The 21,969-nt window shown below is 44.0% G+C and overlaps 1 protein-coding gene across 2 annotated transcripts in view; it reads right to left on the bottom strand.

Annotated features, from left to right (window-relative positions):
- sh3bp5lb (SH3-binding domain protein 5-like, b) overlaps positions 1–21,686 on the bottom strand; it is a 38,228-nt gene extending 16,542 nt beyond the window's left edge. Inside the window, exons 1-4 of one of the 2 annotated variants that reach the window (XM_061759998.1) lie at positions 21,173–21,685; positions 12,637–12,699; positions 12,342–12,470; positions 114–275 (exon numbers count right to left, since the gene is read on the bottom strand). In XM_061759998.1, the coding sequence (XP_061615982.1) occupies positions 114–275; positions 12,342–12,470; positions 12,637–12,699; positions 21,173–21,436 (618 nt within the window). In that variant the 5' untranslated portion in view covers positions 21,437–21,685. Of the gene's footprint in view, positions 1–113; positions 276–12,341; positions 12,471–12,636; positions 12,700–21,172 lie in introns of both variants that reach the window. The other variant, XM_061759999.1, reaches the window with a different exon arrangement.
- Positions 21,687–21,969: the final 283 nt, after the last annotated feature.

Consider the following 21,969-nt stretch of genomic DNA (forward strand, 5'->3'; position numbering starts at 1 on the left):
GTATTATAGCTATAATACATTAATAATATTCAATTTCTATTTCTAACATAAATTTGAATTTTTATTAAAAAATGATATGAATAATTATTTTCACTCAGTGCCAGGGGGCATACCTTAGCAGTAGCGTGGTTGAGCATCTCCTGCCAGGTTGGATCCATGGTGTTCCTGTCAGCCAACAGGCCTTGTTCTGCCACATAGACCATCTCCCTGGCAGCAGTGTGCATGGACACAGCCCTCTCATACCTGAGAGCTGCTTTCTGGGTCTCCTGTTGTGCCTGAAATAGTAAAAACACTGGGTTTAGTCATTTTTATTACCAGCATATTTCTTAAACAGGGTGACAGGACGCACGCCAACCCCCACCCCTCCAACGTATGATGCATCACCTTTTATGTATGCATCTAACATCTAGGATTTGGTGCAACTAAGCATGAAGTGTCCAAACATTTTGTGAATGATGAAATGGTGAATTTCCAAATTGTACAACTATTTGGATATTCAAATTATGACGTGCCACTGTACTATTCATTATTATAATTTAAGTAGCAGGAATAGTTTCTAGGTAGAAAAAAGGCAATAAAAGGTCAACTTAAAATATGAAAGGACCACAAGTCCAACTAGACAGAAAAGCAATGCTTTTTAGCTCAATACGTTGAAGAGCACAAGGGTGTATTTCAAGAAAATCTGATATATTCAGTGTTTCAATTACAACCCTAATTCCAATGAAGTTGGGACGTTGTGTTAAACAAAAATAAAAACAGAATACAATGATTTGCAAATCAGGTTCAACCTATATTGTCACGTACGTGGTTAGGCCGAAGGCGAGGAACGCAAGGCAAGAACATGGTGGACCCAATTGCAGGTAAGCAGGGAGGCAAGGCAGGAGTGCGGGAATCTCAAAATAATAATATTTAATCTTCAAAAAAGGAAAACAAGGATATTGGATAAAGCAAAACTGAACGAAGTCCCACAACAGATAACAACCAAACCAAAGTAACAAAGAAACACTTGAATATCTAAAACTGGAAACAAACTATGACCTGTGAGTGAGACGTGGAATAGATAGGGAAAACGACACCTGACAATGACATACCACAATGATAAAGACAACTGGCGACTATGACACGGCAAAGACGTGACAACGACAATGAACCGACAAGAACTGAAAGAAACCAGGGAACTAAATACAAACAAATTGACGAGACAACGAGGAACCCCTGGACAAGACACGAGTGGCTGGAGAGAGCTGATAGGTCGACACAAAGTAGACGAGAACAGGTGGACACGACAACCTAATGAGCACGACAAATATGGAACACAGGAAAACATGGAACAAAACTAAACATAACCCAAACCAAAACACAGACCATGACATATATTTAACTGAATACACTACAAAGATAAGGTATTTAATGTTCAAACTGATAAACTTTATTGTTTTTAGCAAATAATCATTAACTTCGAATTTTATGGCTCCAACACGTTTCAAAAAAGCTGCGACAGGGTCATGTTTACCACATTGTTACATCACCTTTTCTTTTAAAAACATTCAATAAACGTTTGGGAAATGAGGACACTAATTGTTGAAGCTTTGTAGGTGGAATTCTTTCCCATGCTTGATGTACAGCTTCAGCTGTTCAATGGTCCGGGGTCTCCGTTGTCGTATTTTACGCTTCATAATGCGCCACACATTTTCAATGGGAGACAGGTCCGGACTGTAGGCAGGCCAGTCTAGTACCTGCACTCTTTTACTACGATGCCACGCTGTTGTAACATGCAGAATGTGGTTTGGCATTGTCTTGCTGAAATAAGCAGGGGCGTCCATGAAAAAGACCCATGCCATTGGCACTAACACAGCCCCATACCATCACAGATGCTTGGCTTTTGAACTTTGCGTCCATAACAGTCCGGATGGTTCTTTTCCTCTTTGGCCCGGAGGACACGACGTCCACAATTTCCCAAAACAATTCGAAATGTGCACTCGTCGGACTACAGAACACTTTTCCACTTTGCATCAGTCCATCTTAGATGAGCTCGGGCCCAGAGAAGCCGGCGGCGTTTCTGGGTGTTGTTGATAAATGGCTTTTGCTTTGCATAGTAGAGTTTCAAGTTGCACTTACGGATGTAGCGCCGAACTGTATTTACTGACATTGGTTTTCTGAAGTGTTCCTGAGCCCATGTGGTGATATGCTTCATACATTGATGTCGGTTGTCGGAGTGCAGCCTGAGGGTTCGAAGGTCACGGGCATTCAATGTTGGTTTTTGGCCTTGCCGCTTACATGGAGTGATTTCTCCAGATTCTCTGACCCTTTTGATGATATTATGGACTGTCGATGATGAAATCCTTAAATTCCTTGCAATTGTACGTTGAGAAACATTGTCCTTAAACTGTTCGACTATTTTCTCACGCACTTGTTCACTAAGAGGTGAACCTTGCCCCATTTTTGCTTGTGAATGACTGAGCAATTCAGGGAAGCTCCTTTTATACCCAATCATGGCACCCACCTGTTCCCAATTAGCCTTTTCACCTGTGAGATGTTCCAAACAGGTGTTTGATGAGAAATCCTCAACTTTCTCAGTCTTTTTTGGCATCTGTCGCAGCTCTGGGGGATCGCTCGGTGGGGGGCGGTGCTCCAGTGCCCGTGCCCCTCCTCTTGAGACTGGTCAGGGCGCTCCGGTCGGGCACGGGACCTCCCTGTGTCCTGGGTGATCGGTGACGTCCCCCTGATTGGGTCCCCTGCTGGACCCATATCACGTGTATGTTAGTCAGTACAGAGTTGCTTGTGGGTGGGGGGTGAGTCAGCGAGTCAGCTCAGCAACTCCATACTGACTAACATACACGTGATATGGTGTTCATTCACTAAGTTCGAGAGAAAGACTATAGAATCTAGTGCTGGAATCACTAATAACAACACAGGTTATACTAACATATCAACTCACAGGTTGTTACAGGTGTTTAGAATCCCACCGCACCACTCGACAGTAGCACTGCCTTGCTCATTTTCCCACATCCTGTCCTGCCCTTTTCTGCCCTCTCTTATTTGGTTCTCTTGGTTAGTTATTGCATGTCTGCACCAGGTGTCCCCCCCCCCCCAGTCTACACATAACTGTTGTAATGTTACTTGTTACTCAAATATCTTGTCTGTCACTATTGTTCTCCTGTGGTTTTCACCCCTCGTCCCCTTGTCCACTCTGTCCCTCTGTCTGTCCCTTAAAACCATTTTCTGTCTGACTGCATTTTACATAAAAAATAAAAAATAAGCAGAGGGAGTATATCAAACTCCCCTGTTCTAGCACAATGGCATACAGATCCAGCATTCTGCAAGGCCATGCAGCTGAACAGGACAGCTTTAAAAAAAAGTTATTTGTGTGTGCAAGGTAAAGCTTGTATGTGCAGAAAGTCTTGTATGAATAAGTAATATGAGTGCGTGTCACCACTACTGTGTATACGATGTGTACAAGGATGTGAATGTGCAAATGCATTTGTCTTCACTCCAATGTATTCTCTTCACCACATGGCTTTAACCAATGGATTTCAGAGACATCCTGTAGAGCAGATGTAATGATGTGCTCAGACCAAACAATAACATATCATTCATCATTCATATCACACTACTGAGCCAAGTAACATGGGGAAAAAAACACAATAAGGCCTAGTCCTCTTTCTCCAAGGAACAGATTCTTCAATTTTAGGTTAAGAACAAATCTGACAGTTTACACATGCTTCAAAATTCTTGCACTGTCAATCCCACATTTAAGTGTTGTGCTTCAACAGCATAATGAATAAGTACAGAGAATGAAATCTGATTTACAGTATGCCCTCTGACTATATAGTTGTAAGAAAAGGTATGTGAACCCTTCTGAAATGACCTGCATTTTTGCATAAATTGGTCATAAAATGAGAACTGATTTTCACAACAAATACATTCTGCTTAAACTAATACCACAAAAACAGTTACTGCATGTATTCATGTTTTTATTAGAAATTTCACATTCACAGTGGACAGTGGAAAAAGTATGTAAATCCTTAAATAAGAGCTAATCGGAGTCAGGAGTCACTCAACCAAGAGTCCAATTAATGTGTTGCCATTGGAGGTGTTGGTTAAGCTACCCTGCCCGATTAAAAACACACACACATATTTTTGGCATTCTTTTCTTAAGAAGCATTGCACCAGTATTGTCACTAGGCCTATTGGAAAAGTTTGATCAGCTTTAATTTGAGGGTAATTATATCTATGGGTGTGGAAAAATACAGATTCATCAATGCATTGCAATACTTCGCCCTGCAATACAATATTGATTCAGCAAATCCTCTAAAACGATACATCACTTAGCTAGCGAGAGGCGCTTTGCCTGGGTTTCACGTTGTATGGACGGAAGCTGCACTTGACCAAACAACAACAAAATGGCGACTAAAGCCAGCAGCAGCGTGGAGCGAGCGACTTCCTGACGGACAACAAAGACTCACATCAGGTCAAATGGGCTCTTATTCTTAGCAGAAAAACAAACCTAACTAAGTCATCTCCACGAATACATTTGGTAAGTCAACAAATTGCTTGAGGATACAGAGAACTTGTCTGGAATGCCACTGTTTAAAACACAAGCTACAGTCAAGAGTTTTATGAAATAAATTCACAAATGCTGACCTTAACCTGATGAATAGCTAATGCACAAACTCACAACAATAACGACAGCAACAAATCCAAGTTAAGAGCAACCTTTAGTTTGATTTTCTAAGAATCAAAGTAGTGTAGTTAAAAACATCACTGCAATGAATTCTGTGTTCCCATAATGCTTTTCATTGACTACATTGCCAGGACTGTCAGTGTGAGGAACGGTGCCAATGCTTAAGGCAGGAAAAACCCCGTGCTCACGCCATGTCCGCATGGGCTGTTCAGGTCATCCAAGCGGAGGACACCCGCCTTAATAGGCACGTACGTGTTTGTGCAGAGTGTGTGGATGATGATTTTAAGGCTGCCGCACACCGAGGGGCGCGAATGAACCCGACTCAACTGTCGCGAAGTGTGCGTGGTTTGGCACTGGTTTCATGAGCGGCCGATTAGTTGGCCACGGGTTTTGCCACAATTCAAAATTTACAGCCTACAGTTTACAGCCAATTAAAATGCACATAAGGTTTCTCTCACACTGAAGATACATTTGCTGCTGTGCCGCCCTCAAACCATATACCATATTTTCACGACCATAAGGCGCACTTAAAAGTCGTAAATTTTCTCCAAAATGGACGGGGGCGCCTTATAATGTGGCGCTCCTTATGTGTGCACCAAGTTCCAACATCTATAAATGTTGTTGTGTGATGAGCACTCCGCTTGACTTTCTTTTTTTTTTTTTTTTACCATTTCCTGCCGACTCTGCTTAGGAAAAGCGGACGTGACTGAGGACAGGGGAAGGGTGCGTGAAGTAGGACGCTAAAGCCACACCCCCAGTAGGTATGTAGCGGTGGGGTGTGTTTTTTTATTTTTTTGTATTTATTTTTTTTTTTTTAACCGCTATACTGACTGGGAGCATTTCCGGGGTGTGCATTGTGCAAAAACAACATCAGTTCGGCTAAGGACCCCGGAAAATGGCACCTACGAAGAGACACGCTTACGAAACACAGTTTAAAGTGCAAGCTATCAGTTACGCGGAAGAACATCAAGCAGCCGCGAGAGAATTCAAGATCAACGAATCCACGGTTCGCAAGTGGAGGAAGCGGGAAAACGAGCTTCGCCAAGTCAAGAAGACGAAGCTGAGTTTCCGCGGAAACAAGACGAGGTGGCCCGAGTTGGAAGACCAACTCGAGCTATGGATTAATGAGCAAAGAACAGGCGCGAGAAGCGTCTGTCAGTCACCATTCGACTCAGTGCAATAAATCGGGCCTTGCCATCATTCCGGGAGGCTTGACGAACCGCTGGACATCCGTGTAAACAGAGCGTTCAAAGTGAAGTGAGCGGCGTGGGAGCCATGGATGACAGATGGGGAACACAGCTTTACTAAGACTAGGAGGCAGCGCCGGGGGAGTTACGCCACAATTTGTGAATGGATTGTGGATGCTTGGGCTTACGTGTCTGCTTGCACTGTTGTTCGAGCTTTCGTAAAAGCCGCCATCATTTCTGAAGAGCCGCACGGCAACGAGACTGACTCGAACTTGCCGTGTTTGATTGAGAACTTGCCCAGCTGTTCATTTCGGATACAGAAGACGAGGACTTTGATGGATTTGTGGATGAGGATTGAGCAAAAAATAACGTGAGTACATGTTAAATACTTCACTAAAGTACAACCGAGCTCAGATTTGCTCCCGCTGTTCGACTGCATCGCGGAGTGTGCGGCATGCTTTATGCGGACAAATACCTGCACCTATCGAATCGTGAATCCAGCCTTACTATGAGATTGCTTTTTAAGACAAACTTGCACCTTTGACAACCATGACCAAACATATGCAGGAAGTATATTAATAATCATCATCTCTTTAATCAGCATCGTGGCATGTTGTAATGATATAATATACTATTTGGAATTTTTTTCAAAATGTTCAATCTTTGACTTTTTTCATTCATGCGATTCTACCACAAATTTTCACTGACAACAGTTTATTGAGGGCAAGTATAAAACACAAAACAAACTAATTATGCAGCAAAATACACTACAATGGAACCTCGATGAAACAGACCCCGATATAACGGATAACACGGACTGATGTAACGGATAACACGGACTGAACTGGACAATATGCATAAAAATAGTGTCCATTTCGCACATTAAATGTCGTTGACAAAGTCTGTTAGTTCCACAATTGGCCACTGTTGTTTACTGGCACTGTGGTGCAATGCAAGGAGAGAATGGGACTGAAGTATTTCCGGGTCACAGATATACTAGATCCTCCTGTGGCTACGTGGCAGCCATGTTGAATGTGGGTCATTGATGTGGCGGCCATGTCATGATGGTTATATCTATTGTCTATTGTGCATAGACTCGTAGCACAGAGAGCGAGCGAGAGAGAGAGAGCGGCATGGCAGCAGTGTTAACACTGAAGAATTGCCAAACAAGTCTCTGGAGTCTGGAACATGCTATTTTTGGAACAGTAACAGTTTTTTTTAATCAAGCTGTTCGGCTTTGGCAACAGATTTGGAACTAGGAAGCACACTCAGGGCTGTGAAATGGAAAAAGTAAAATCCGAGGAACAATTTTTGGAGGTGGAGGCGTCTCACACACACACATACAAATACGCATTTAACACGCCACCATTTTTCTCACTATATATATCCATCCATCCATCCATTTTCTGAGCCACTTATCCTCACAAGGGTGGCAGGAGTGCTGGAGCCTATCCCGGCTATCATCAGGTAGGAGGCGGGGCGGGGTAACACCCTGAACTGGTTGCCAGCCAATCGCAAGGCACACATAAACAAACAACCATTCGCACTCACATTCACACCTACGAGCAATTTAGAGTATTCAATTAACCTACCATTCATGTTTTTGGGATGTGGGAGGAAACCGGAGTGCCTGGAGAAAACCCACGCAGGCACGGGGAGAACATGCAAACTCCACACAGGTGGGGCCGGGATTGAACCTCGGTCCTCAGAACTGTGAGGCAGACGCTCTATCCATTTTCTTTACCGCTTATCCTCACGAGGGTCGCAGGTAGGCTTTACACAATCAGGATTTTTGGGGCCGAGCAAGTTTAAAAAAAAACGATAACCGATCACCGATCCGATCACAAGATGGAGCAATGTGTCTATTTACATGACTTGTTCATTTATTGTACATACTTGTGTACTTTGTACAGAGTACAGTATCTTCAAATATATTCTGGAGCATTTTAGACAAAAGTTAAAACATCCATGACCTCTAGGGGGCATTCAAGGATTGGCCACTGACATACGTTAGGTCAAATCAGCATTAAAACATGACAGAAATAGTGGGTGCTAACTTACTGTAATTAAATTACTTTAACAAATACTGTTAATGACATGCTTACTCTAACTTTCTCATTGTCCCGGCTATATGGACGGGTGTTGTCCAGAGTTTTTCCTTCCCCCACCACGCTGTGTTGCTTGAACGCGGCATGCTCCTCCATGTGTACAAACTTCAGGTGCCTGATCAAATTGGTTGTTTTGAAGCATTTAGATGACGTTCCACACGACATTCTTCAGTTATGCACAGACTGCAAATAAATTACGTGTCGTATGTCTGAGAAAAAAATATGGACAATGACGACGACGTGTTTTTCACCGACAAGATTGAAAAAAATTGGCCGTCAGATAGTTACAGTACTGCGCGCCACAAGACACGTGACAAAGCTAAAAATAAACTTGCTTTTGGATTTATACGCGATGGCGACGCAGAGTTTAATGTCTTGTGTGGAGTCGATCGATGACGTTATTGATCGGATCGGCGAATTATGACATGAAAGCCGATAAGCATAAAATGCTAATTATCGGCCGATACCGATCACACCGATCTGCTTGGCGTAAAGTCGAGTCGCGGGCTGCTGGAGCCTATCCCATCTATCTTCGTGCGGGAGGCGGTGTACATCCTGAACCAGTCGCCAGCCAATCGCAGGGCACACAGAAACAAACAACCATTCAGAATCAGAATCATCTTTATTTGCCAAGTATGTAAAAAACACACAAGGAATTTCCGCTCTAGTACGACAACAGAAAGTCAACTGACAGACAATACTTTTGAGACATAAAGACATTAAAAAAACATTCACTGAGCAAGAAAAGGCTGCTAGTAATCTGGTAATGCCGGTACAATTATTATTTTTTTTTGACAATTGTGCAAAAGGATGCAGAGTCCTCTCACAATTAGAGCAGTTTGAATGACTAATAGAGCAATAATCCAGTGCAATGACCATACAAGATGGCGCCGACCAGTGTGGTCGCCTCGGTTACGCGCTCTCTTGTATTGGTTTTGTTTTTGTGTTTTTCGTTCGTCTTTGGAGACAATACACGACTCACTTACACAAGGGGAGACTTGCTAACCATCAAGGAGGCTACGCCAGACTTTCTTTCACCACCTTTCGCAAATCCGCTCAGTTTTTTCCCCGCGTTACTCACTGGAGCGGCGTCCGCGGTCTTCGACGCATGGAGATGGAGGTGGCGCCACAGAGGGAAGCGAGCCGGCATCCGCAAGAGAGGATACAGATTGGCGTTCCTGTCGATCCACCTCGCGAATGTACGCTCCCTACCCAACAAAATGGACGAGCTTCATCTTCTGATAAAGACCAGTAAAGACTTCGGACGTTCCGCCGCCATGTGCTTTACGGAGACCTGGCTTTGTGACGCTGTACCCGATGGCGCCATCATGCTTCCCGGCTGCCATCTTCACCGGGCATACCGCGACATGGAATCATCGGGGAAAACAAATGGCGGCGGGATATGCTTCTATATCAACGATTTGGAGGCGCTGTTTTTGAACTGTAAGCCATTCTACTCGCTACTCTAATGCGTGAGTTCGTATCATTCATTCTCGCTGGCGTCTATATTCCGCCTCAAGCTAACACGAACGCCGCACTGCTAATGCTCGCCGAACAAGTAAACGCAATTGAAAAAAACCACCCTGACTCACCCCTCATGATTCTCGGGGACTTTAACAAAGCTAAACTCAACCACAAACTCCCTCAATACAAGCAGCACATCGACTGTCCTACAAGGGAAAATTACATTTTGGACCACTGCTATACTACGCTAAAAAACGCATACCGTGCCAAACTTCGTGCACCACTGGGCTCGTCTGATCACTGCTTAATTCACTTAATACCGACATACAGGCAAGAACTTAAATGCGCGAAGCCTACAGTGAAAACAGTGAAAAAGTGGAGCAATGAAGGAAAGATGGAACTTCAAAGCTGTTTAGACTGCACAGACTGGAGTGTCAGCTGGCAGCCTGGATGAATATACGGACACTGTCACATCCTATATCAGTTTCTGTGAAGATGTGTGTGTGCCAACAAAGTCGTTTCGCACGTTCAATAACAACAAGCCGTGGTTCACTGCCAAACTTAAGCAGCTTCGCCAAGCTAAGGATGACGCGTATCAAAGCGGGGACAGGGCCCTGTATAATCGAGCTAGAAACCTGCTGACTAAAGAAATTAACATTGCAAAGAGGAACTATGCAGCAAAGTTGGAAAAACAGTTTAGCGCTAACGACTCAAAATCAGTCTGGCATGCATTCCAATCGCTGACTAATTACAAGCTGAGAACAATAGCACACTAGCCAATGACTTGAATACCTTCTACTGCAGATTTGAAAAGGACACTTTCACACACCACGCCCATCCGGACGCACCCCCGACCACAATCACACCTCTGACTTCTGCATTTACTATCCACGAACAGGATGTGAGACGCATCTTCCATCCATCCATCCATCCATTCTCTACCGCTTATCTGGGTCGGGTCGTGGGGGCAGTAGCTTCAGCAGGGACGCCCAGACTACCCTCTCCCCAGCCACTTCATCCAGCTCTTCCGGGGGGATCCCGAGGCGTTCCCAGGCCAGCCGAAGGATGTAGTCTCTCCAGCGCGTCCTGGGTCGTCCCCGGGGTCTCTTCCCGGTGGGACATGCCCGGAACACCTCACCAGGGAGGCGTCCGGGAGGCATCCGAAGACCGCATCTGAGACGCATCTTCAAACAACAAAATATTAACAAAGCGGCAGGCCCAGACCATGTGTCCCCATCCTGCCTCAAAGTCTGCGCGGACCAGCTCGCGCCAGTCTTCACTCAGATCTTCAATAGATCTCTGGAACTGTGGGAAGTACCATCCTGTATCAACCATCATTCCAGTCCCCAAGTAACCTGCAATCTCGGGTCTAAATGACTACAGGCCTGTCGCCTTGACATCTGTGGTCATGAAGTCCTTTGAACGTCTCGTGTTGGACCACCTCAAGAGCGTCACAGGCCCCCTGCTGGACCCCCTTCAGTTTGCCTACCGTGCGAACAGGTCTGTGGATGATGCAGTCAACATGGGACTGCAATTCATCTTTGAACACCTCGACAGTGCAGGGACCTACGCGAGGATCCTGTTCGTGGACTTCAGCTCAGCGTTCAACACCATCATCCCTGAACTCCTTTCATCCAAGCTTCTCCAGCTCAGCGTCTCACCTGCCATCTGCCAGTGGATTTACAACTTTCTGACAGGCAGGACACAGCAAGTGAGGCTGGGGGAGGCCTCCTCATCCACACCCAGCATCAGCACTGGGGCGCCCCAAAGACCAATGAAGCAAAGATGGAACTTCAAAGCTGTTTAGACTGCACAGACTGGAGTGTCTTTGAAAATTCAACTGGCAGCCTGGATGAATATACGGACACTGTTACATCCTATATCAGTTTCTGTGAAGATGTGTGTGTACCAACAAAGTCATTTCGCACATTCAACAACAACAAGCCGTGGTTCACTGCCAAACTTAAGCAGCTTCGCCAAGCTAAGGAGGACGCGTATCAAAGCGGGGACAGGGCCCTGTATAATCGAGCTAGAAACCAGCTGACTAAAGAATTAACATTGCAAAGAGGACCAATGCAGCAAAGTAGGAAAAACAGTTTTGCGCTAACGACTCTAAATCAGTCTGGCACGCATTCCAATCGCTGACAAATTACAAGCGACGATCCCCCCCAAGATGAGAACAATAGCACACTAGCCAACGACTTGAAAAAAAAGACAAAAAATTGGCAGTATGTTGCAATGGAAGTTAAAGGAAAGAAGCTGTTGGAATGTCTGCTAGTTTTAGTTTGCATTGTTCGGTAGCGCCTACCTGAGGGAAGGAGCTGGAAGAGCTCTGGTCATCAGCTCTTCCAGCTCCTTCTCTCACTCAATGAGAGTAGACTTTTAACTCGGTAAAAGTAGTTCTGCCTGTGTCGAGCAGAAACCTACGACTGTATCTGTATCAGAGCGGACTATTAAACCCGTATTTTAAGTAGGACTCCTGATATAGTGTTGTTTCGTGCAAAAGAACAAATCTTTTCAGTTAACGTAATGAGCTCAATTAGTTTATGAAATGATTTCGTTCTTTGAGCTCTGCCGCCGTTAGCCAGCCCGCTCGGATCAGAAACAGACGCGTTCGAGCCAGCTAGGACCAGAAACGGAAGTGTTCTGTGCACTCTTGATGTGTCACTTGAGACGCGCAGCTGTTGCGGCGGAGAAGATCCAGTCAATTTTCAAAATAAAACACATTGACACGTGAATTGCAATACAATAGAAATTATATAAATTGATCATGCTTTCTCTGCCGCCCGGTAACAAATGACTCACGGCCCGGTACCCGTCCGTGGACCGCCGGTTGGGGAACACTGGTGTCGATAAAGCATTATATAAGTGCAGCCCATTTACCATTTTACCATTTACCTCTTTGGCCAGTCTGCGGGCCTCATAGTAAGGCCTGGCTTTTTCAATGCAGGCACCAAGTTGGGAGCCCTGAGCATTCAGCTTCCTGGCAGAATCAGTGAGGATCTTCCTGTAGCTGGACCTGGCATCCTGAAGAGAGCATACACATGAAAACACATTTAAAATAGCCTAAAACAGTAAGCTGTGCTATGACCCTCAGAGAAAAGTGAGATTCAGTACATTGTCAGTGTGACATGACAGCAGGTAGATGTACTGTATTTGTAATGTCGTACTGTTATATAAACAACTTTCTCACATCCAAATTAAGCTCCACCTTGTTGATCTCATCGCTGGCTTGGTTGAGGTGTTCGAGTTCCTCCTGGTAAGCACAGGGAAAGTTTGAAAAAGACCAAAATACTATTATTTATTATCATTGTCAGTTATGCTCAAAATAGCAGTACTCCCATAGTTTGGATGTTCTGCTTTTGTCATCTGTTAATTCAGTCCATCAAATTGTATTTATATAGCACTTTTCATACACAAGGTGCTTCAGAGATAAAAACGGACACTGAAAATAGAAGGATGAATACAAAAACCCACCCCTCCCATCCCCACAGATGAATGCAGATAAATGCATGGGTACGAACACAAATTGCCCTCCCCCCCCGCCCGCGCACGCACGCACGCACACACACACACACATCTACTGACTTATAGTATTGAGATAGTATAGTGACATGACAAGGCACTGAGGATCCAGATCCAATCCAATCCACTTTATTTATATAGAAACATTTAAACAAACACAAGGCACAATGTAATATAAACAGCAAAAAATACAAAATAAGGGTAAAAACAATAAAATAAAATGAGATAAAAACTACATAAATGAAGTAGGTAAAATCAACATAAAATAAAACGCACTGCCAACACAACACATATATATCACATCAGACCCGCTAACTGGTGTTAAAAGCCAGGGTTAAAAAATGGGTATTAAGCAAGGATTTAAAATGAGACAAAGATGAGGCTTGCCTGATGTGGAGTGGCAAAACATTCCACATTTTTTGGGGCTGCAACAGCAAACGCTCGTTCACCTCTAAGTTTAAGCCTGGCTCTGTCAGCTGAACTGAGAGCGCGGCTGGGAATGTACGGGTGCAGCAGCTCAGAGAGGTACGATGGGGCAAGGCCATTCAAGCCTTTAAAAGCAAATCAAAGAATCAGAATCATCTTTATTTTGCCAAGTATGTTAAAAAGCCGCTCTAGTACGACAACAGACAACAGTCAATTGACAGAGAATACTTTTGAGGCATAAAGACATTGAGAAAAACAGTCACTGAGCAATAAAAGGTTGCTAGTAATCTGGCAATGCCGGTACATTTTTTTTGTTTTTGTTTTTGCCAATATTGCAAAAAGGTGCAGAGTCCTCTGGCAATTATAGCAGTTTGAATGAATGGTCAACAACAGATATGCGAACAGTCAGCGTGGCGAGACTACTACAGTGAGTGCACAAGTAAAGTATAATTGGCCCGACAGAAATGACAACAAACTCAAGACAAAAAAATTGTCAGCATGTTCCAATGGAATTGTAAATTAACTGCTTAAGTTGATTGCAAGAGGGAAGAAGCTGTTGGAATGTCTGCTGGTTCAAGTTTGCATTGTTCGGTAGCGCCAACCTGAGGGAAGGAGCTGGAAGAGCTGGTGACCAGGATGTGGAGGGTCCAAGAGGACTTTGCATGCTCTTGTCTTAGTTCTGGCAGAGTGCAAGTTCTCAGTGGTGGGTAGGGTGGTACAGACAAGCTTTTCAGCAGTTTTGATTGTCCGTTGCAGTCGGAGTTTGTCCTTTTTTTTGTAGCAGCACCAAACGTGACTGTGATGGAAGAACATAGGACTGATTCGATGACCACTGTTTAGAACTGCCTAAACAGCTCCTGTGGCAGGCCTTGCTTCTTCAGAAGCCGCAGGAAGTACATCCTCTGCTGGGCCTTTTTGTGGATGGAGTTGATGTTGAACTCCCATTTCAGGTCCTGAGAGACTGTAATTCCCAGGAACTTGAAGGTTTCGACGGTTGACACAAGGCAGTTGGACAGCGTGAGGGGCAGCTGTGGCGAAGGATGCCTCCTGAAGTCCACGATCATCTCTACAGTCTTGAGCGTGTTCAGTTCCAGGTTGTGTCGGCCGCACCACAGCTCCCGCCGCTCCACTTCCTGTCAATACGCAGACTCGTCACAGTCTTTGATGAGGATGATGACTGTGGTGTCATCTGCAAACTTCAAGAGTTTGACAGCCGGGTGCGTTGAGGTGCAGTCGTTCGTGTAGAGAGAGAAGAGCAGCGGAGTTCATCTTTGAACACCTTGACAGTGCAGGGACCTACGCGAGGATCCTGTTCGTGGACTTCAGCTCAGCGTTCAACACCATCATCCCTGAACTCCTTTCATCCAAGCTTCTCCAGCTCAGCGTCTTACCTGCCATCTGCCAGTGGTCATTTCTGTGGGGCCAATTATATATAACTCGTGCACTGACTGTCGTAGTATCGCCACGCTGCACTATTTGCATATCTGTTGTTGACCAATACTGGCCACTCATGCCAGAGTAGCATCTGCCCCATTTGCACACTGATTGAGGAGTATCTGCAACATTTGCACAATCAACATTGTCCCAGATTATCGCGCTACTCGTCACTTTAAACTGCATACACTCCTTGAAGTCTTGGCGCCCTTTGCACAATGGTCATTGCACCGGACTATTGCAATATTAGTCATTTGAACTGCTCTAAGTGCGAGAGGACTCTGCATCTTTTGCACAATTGTCAAAAAAAAAAAATATTTACCGGCATTACCAGATAACTATTAACCCTTTATTGCTCAGTGACTGTTTTTTGGCAATGTCTTTATGTCTCAAAGTGTTCTCTGTCAATTGACTGTCTGTTGTCCTACGAGAGCAGCTCCAACAACCGGAGACAAATTCCTTGTGTTTTTTGGACATACTTGGCAAATAAAGATGATTCTGATTCTGATTGCAGTGATCCAGCCGAGTGGTCACAAAGGTGTGGATTACTATTTCAAAGTGCCGTTTCTGAAGGACCTGTTTGATTTTTGCTAGTGTCCTTAACTGGAAAAAGATGGATTTAACCACGGCTTTAATTTGGGTGTCAAACTTAAGATCATTGTCCACTTTTACACCTAGGCTGTTAATGATGGACTTTTGATGGGTGAGGAAGACAACCTGTGGGAGCCATCCACACTGAGAGGTGCCACAGCTCGCAACCACAGAGGATGCCACCACAGAGGTGCGGGCCCTAATGGCTGAATGCAGGTTCTCTGTGGATTTTTGTTCTCGTTTTTGGAATGATTAAAAGGCCACTGAAAGAGAACCTGAGGACCCGTGAGGGATGATAAGATAAAAGCATATCAGACAGATATGATGGCCCAAGTCCGTTAAGACATTTAAAAACTAATAAAGGAACCTTAAAAATTGCATGCCACAGATCATGATGAATGAAATGGTTCAGATTATTATTTTTTTATTGATTGGCTGGCAACCGGTTTAGGGTGTACCCCGCCTCCCGCCCAAAGATAGCTGGGATAGGCTCCAGTGAGGATAAATGGTAAAGAAAATGGATGGATGGATGGACAAAATAATGCAAGAAAAATCAATAAAAACTCAAATCATTCACTTCTTACATTGGAAACTATATTTGCAATCCATATTTACATCATTGAAACAAATTACTAAAAACTAAAAATTTAATCCACGTCTCAGTTGTTACAATGTAACATTTGGCCAAAAATGTTTTTCAGCATTGTACAAAAATGTCACAGGTATGCTTGCCATTTTCTACTATTGTAGACTGTAGAGATTATCCCACTCCTAATTACCAGTTAGTATCACAATCACTTATTTTCACAAAACAGTACAGCTTCATTTCAGTATAGTATTTTAACTTTGTAATTGTCCATTTTTTTCAGGGTATCTGAATAAATAAAGTGACTAATCAATCCCATGTTGATTTTCAGCATTCCTACATTGGGATACCAAACTGAAGTAGGATGATACCTAAAGGACGCAAGCCGGAACGCTTCAGTCATTGATGTTCGTCGCGGGAAGGTCACTTCTTTGTGAATGTGACTACGATGGATCAACACAAAATGTGTCTTTTCTCAAACAACGCTTGCCTTCTTCTTGAAACAAACAGCTGCATCACAAGAAAGAAAGAACACATTGTTGTCCTCCATTTTTGCTTTTCTTTGTATTGATGCCTCGAAACAATACACCTGAAATCCAGATAAGGATTCCAAAATATCCCATGTTGACCTTATCTAAATTGGACTGTATGTAGTGATTGGGTAAAGAGAGGGATTTGTGCACTGTTTTGTTCTGTCATTACAGTATACCACTCACTGTCTGTATGATACTTTCCTTTTCCACCAGTTGTTCAGATACTGCTGTGACATAAATGGACTATATTGAATACATATTATACACACACACACATATATGTATGTATACACACACACACACACACACAGCGGCTGAAATAAGTATTTAACACGTCACCATTTTTCTCATTAAATATATTTCCAAAGGTGCTATTGACCTGAACATTTTTCTACAAAGAAAGTACAACAAATAAGATCAGAAATTAAATTGTGTGTAATAATGTGAAATGACACAGAGAAAAAGCATTTAATACGCCAACTGGAATTTATTTAATACTTGGTACAAAAGCCTTTCTTTGCAATGACAGCTTCCAGACGCCTCCTCTATGGATAAACTAGTTGCATGCATTGCTCAGGTGTGATTTTGGCCCATTCCTCCACACAAAGAGGCTTCAAATCTTGAAGGCTCCGTGGGCTTCCTTTATGGACCTTGAGTTTTAGTCCTTTCCATAGATTTTCGATTGGATTCAAGTCAGGTGATTGACTGGGCCATTCTAGCAGCTTTATTTTTTTCTTTGAAACCAATTGAGTTTCCTTGGCAAATGTTGTGCAGCAAACTTTCAACAAGCTTTGACATGCTTTTTTTTTCCCACCAATGGGGTCTTGCATGATGAGCATGCATACAGCCCATGGCGGCGGAGTGCATTACTCATCGTTTTCCTTGTGTACCTGCTAATTCCAGGTCTTTTTGAAGCTCTCCACAGGTGGTCCTTGGCTCTTGGAAAACTCTTCTGATTATTCTTTGCACTCCTCTGTCAGAACTCTTGCGAGGTGCACCTGATCAATGCAAATTTATGGCGGTATTGATTGGCTTTCCACTTACGTACTATGGCCCCAACCGTGCTCACTGAAACGTTCAGAGTCTTAGATATGCACCTGTAACCAATGCCATCATTATGTTTTGCAACAATTAGTTTGTGATGGTCTTGTGACAGCTCTTTACTCTAACCCATCATTTGATCCGAATCTGAATCAGAATCATCTTTATTTGCCAAGTATGTCCAAAAAACACACAAGGAATTTGTCTCCGGTAGTTGGAGCCCCTCTAGTACGACAACAGACAGTCAATTGACAGAGAACACTTTTGAGACATAAAGACATTGAGAAAAACAGTCACTGAGCAATAAAGGGTTGCTAGTTATCTGGTAATGCCGGTACAATTTTGTATTTTTTTTTTGACAATTGTGCAAAAAGATGCAGAGTCCTCTAGCACTTAGAATGACTAATATAGCAATAGTCCGGTGCAATGACCATTGTGCAAAGGGCGGTGAGACTTCAAGGAGTGTATGCGGTTTAAAGTGACGAGTAGCGCGATAATCTGGGACAATGTTGATTGTGCTAACGTTGCAGATACTCCTCAGTCAGTGTGCAAGTGGGGCAGATGCTACTCTGGCATGAGTGGCCAATATTGGTCAACAACAAATATGCAAATATGCAAAGACTACTACAGTGAGTGCACAAGTATGTATAATTGGCCCGATAGAAATGTGACAACAACTCAAGACAAAAAAAAAGGCCAGCATGTTGCAATGGAATTGTAGGTTAGTTGTTTACAAAGTTGATTGCAAGAGGCAAGAAGCTGTTGGAATGTCTGCTAGTTCTAGTTTGCATTGATTGGTAGCGCCTACCTGAGGGAAGGAGCTGGAAGACCGTGATGTGGAGGGTCCGAGAGGATTTTGCATGCTCTTGTCTTAGTTCTGGCAGCGTGCAAGTTCTCAAGGGTGGGGAGGGGGATACCGACAATCTTTTCAGCAGTTTTGATTGTCCGTTGCAGTCGGAGTTTGCCCTTTTTTGTAGCAGCACCAAACCAGAGTGTGATGGAAGAACACAGTGACTGATTCGATGACCGCTGTGTAGAACTGCCTCAGCAGCTCCCGTGGCAGGCCGTGCTTTCTCAGAAGCCGCAGGAAGTACATCCTCTGCTGGGCCTTTTTGAGGACGGAGTTGATGTTGATTCCCCCCATCAGGTCCTGAGAGACTGTAATTGCCAGGAACTTGAAGGTCTCGACGGTTGACACAAGGAAGCTGGACAGCGTGAGGGGCAGCTGTGGCGAAGGATGCCTTCTTAAAGTCCAGGATCATCTCTACAGTCTTGAGCGTGTTCAGCTCCAGGTAGTGTCGGCCGCACTGCAGCTCCAGCCGCTCCAGTTCCTGTCGATATGCAGACTCGTCACCGTCTTTGATGAGGCAGATGACTGTGGTGTCGTCTGCAAACTTCAGGAGTTTGACAGCCGGGTGCGTTGAGGTCCTGTCGTTCGTGTAGAGAGAGAAGAGCAGCGGCGAGAGGACACAACCTCAGGGTGCCCCAGTGCTGATGCTGCGTGTGGATGAGGTGGTCTCCCCCAGCCTCAGCTGCTGTGTCCTGCCCGTCAGGAAGCTGTAAATCCACTGACAGATGGCTGGCGAGACGCTGAGTTGGAGAGGCTTGGAGGAAAGGAGTTCAGGGATGATGGTTTTGAACGCTGAGCTGAAGTCCACGAACAAGATCCTCGTGTAGGTCCCTGCACTGTCGAGGTGTTCTAGGATGAAGTGCAGTCCCAAGTTGACTGCATCCTCCGCAGACCTGTTCGCTCGGTAGGCAAACTGCAGGGGGTCCAGCAGGGGACCTGTGACGCTCTTGAGGTGGTCCAGCACGAGACGTTCAAAGGACTTCATGACCACAGATGTCAAGGCGACAGGCCTGTAGTCATTTAGACCCGAGATTGTAGGTTTCTTGGGGACTGGAATGATGGTGCAGCGTTTGAAACAGGATGGTACTTCGCACAGTTCCAGATATCTATTGAAGATCTGTGTGAAGACTGGAGCGAGCTGGTCTGCGCAGACTTTGAGGCGGGATGGGGACACATGGTCTGGTCCTGCCGCTTTGTTAATCTTTTGTTGTTTGAAGATGCGTCTCACATCCTGCTTGTGGATGGTTAACGCAGAAGTCAGAGCCGTGATTGTGGTCGATGGTGGGTGTGGGGTGTGAAAGTGTCCTTTTCAAATCTGCAGTAGAAGGTATTCAAGTTGTTGGCTAGTGTGCTATTGTTCTCAGCTTGGGGTGATCGTCGCTTGTAATTGGTCAGCGATTGGAATGCATGCCAGACTGATTTCGAGTCGTTAGCGCTAAACTGTTTTTCCAACTTTGCTGCGTAGTTTCTCTTTGCAATTTCTTTAGTCAGCTGGTTTCTAGCTCGATTATACAGGGCCCTGTGGCCATCAATTAGGAGTGAACCAGCTGATATTCATTTGCACTGACAAGGGGGCTGGATTGCTGTTTGATTATTGATAGATTTTAGGTGTTGTCTTGGCTTTCCATGCCTTTTTGTACCTCCCTTTCTTCATGTGTTCAATACTTTTTCCCTGTATCAGTTCACATTTTTACACACTATTACTTGGGTTGTTTCCAACATCGAGTGAAATTTTCAGGTCAATAGCACCTTTGGAAGTATATTTCGTGAGAAAAATGGTGACGTGTTAAATACTTCAGCCGCTGTGTGTGTGTGTGTGTATATATATATATATATATATTTAGATATATATTTCACATTTATATATATATATTTAGATATATATTTCACATTTATATGTAAGTTTTATATTTAAATTTACATTTAACATTTGGATATAACATTTAGGTGTAACATTTAATATTTGGAGTTAACTATTTAAGTTAAATTGCAAATGTGCAGAAAAGCGACACGAAAATTCAAACCAGTTTTTTAAAACACTGTTTGAATCTAAATGTTACAAGAAGTTGCTGTTATTTTCAGCGTGAGCCACTTTCCAATCGGCACCCCATAGATACCGGCCTTATTTCATGGTATTGGGGTACTCGTGAAGGCTGCCGATACCAGGCACCGATATTTAAGGGAAAAATACAAAAATATGACATGGAGCCAGTGGTGGTTCTGCCTGGATGTAGCCGTTCGCGATGTCGGTTACTTGATTGGTTTTCCCTCACCTCTCATCTTAACAACTGCTTTTCTATCCATATGACAGCTCTCTGGTTTGCATGTTGGTTACCGTTTTAACAAACGGTGCTATATTCTGTTATGTATCAGATAATGAAACAAATAATTGGAAATAAAAGATGAAATATTGACCTTTTGTCCCGTATATATTTTATTTAAAACCCCTTAAAGTTTTCAGTCAACAAAATAAATAAAGCAATGGGTCTTGCTGCGACAATACTTGGCGATGAGGGTAAATAATCCCGTTTTGGATTAAAACGAATTGAAAATGAGCAGAAGACTTGAAAGATTTGATGTCGAGATTCTGGTCGAGGCTGCCAATCCAAGACCACGCAAATATTCCATACATTTAGTTAACTTTGCCTTTTTTGTAATACATATTACACTATTATGTTGGAGATAAATAACGGGTTGATATTTTACCAATAGGTGTCCGAACGGGCTTAGCCTTGCATCCTACCTGAATTCTTGGATCCAGCTCCTCCTCATATTTAGCAGCCTCCTCTTCGTCTCTGGTTTTCACCTGGTAGTCATCTTCTCTGCCACCTCCACGCTCAAATTTCACACCCTTACATTTGACTGCTTCGTCTCCGCCTCTCCGCCTTAACACCACGACGTTCCCGTCCCCGCCTTTCGCCTCTTCTCCCGGCGTCTCCTCTCTCAAGTCTGGCCGTTTGGACCACCCCACGTCGGCCGGACTTTGACCCGAGGTTTCGGGCTCCATTTTCGGCCTGTCGTTCGCCTTCGGTTCGGACCGCGTTAAGCTCGCCACCAAACGAGGCGTCTTGTGCGTACCTTACATGGGGATTTTCGTCAGCAAACTTTTGTATTCACACGTTAGAACGGCGCGTTGAGGCCTCCACGCTAGACTAGACCGTCTTGCTAAGGCTAGCTAAACATGTGACGATGTAGCCGGAGTGCTTGCACATGACTCCACACAAACTCGTCCTCGTTTTAGTGTCATCTTATCAACTAATACGATTGCGAATACTAAGACACACACTGCGCATGTATTTGTGTTCCTTCTAAATGCCAGTCTTAACACTTGCGTCAATGTTTTTGACATTTAACAATGACAAATAAGAAGTTCCATTTATATGAATACAGATAGTTCAGTGTAGGTCATTCTCGCAGCACAGTGATGTTTGGCGAGACAGAAAAGGAAATTGTGTATGTAGAGTCCATACAAGTGCAATCGTTATTTTACAATCAATGTGACTACAATATGTACAGTAAATGCAGAGTGGCACTTGCTTA

Source organism: Phyllopteryx taeniolatus, chromosome 21 (assembly GCF_024500385.1).
Source record: "Phyllopteryx taeniolatus isolate TA_2022b chromosome 21, UOR_Ptae_1.2, whole genome shotgun sequence".
NCBI lineage: Eukaryota > Metazoa > Chordata > Actinopteri > Syngnathiformes > Syngnathidae > Phyllopteryx > Phyllopteryx taeniolatus.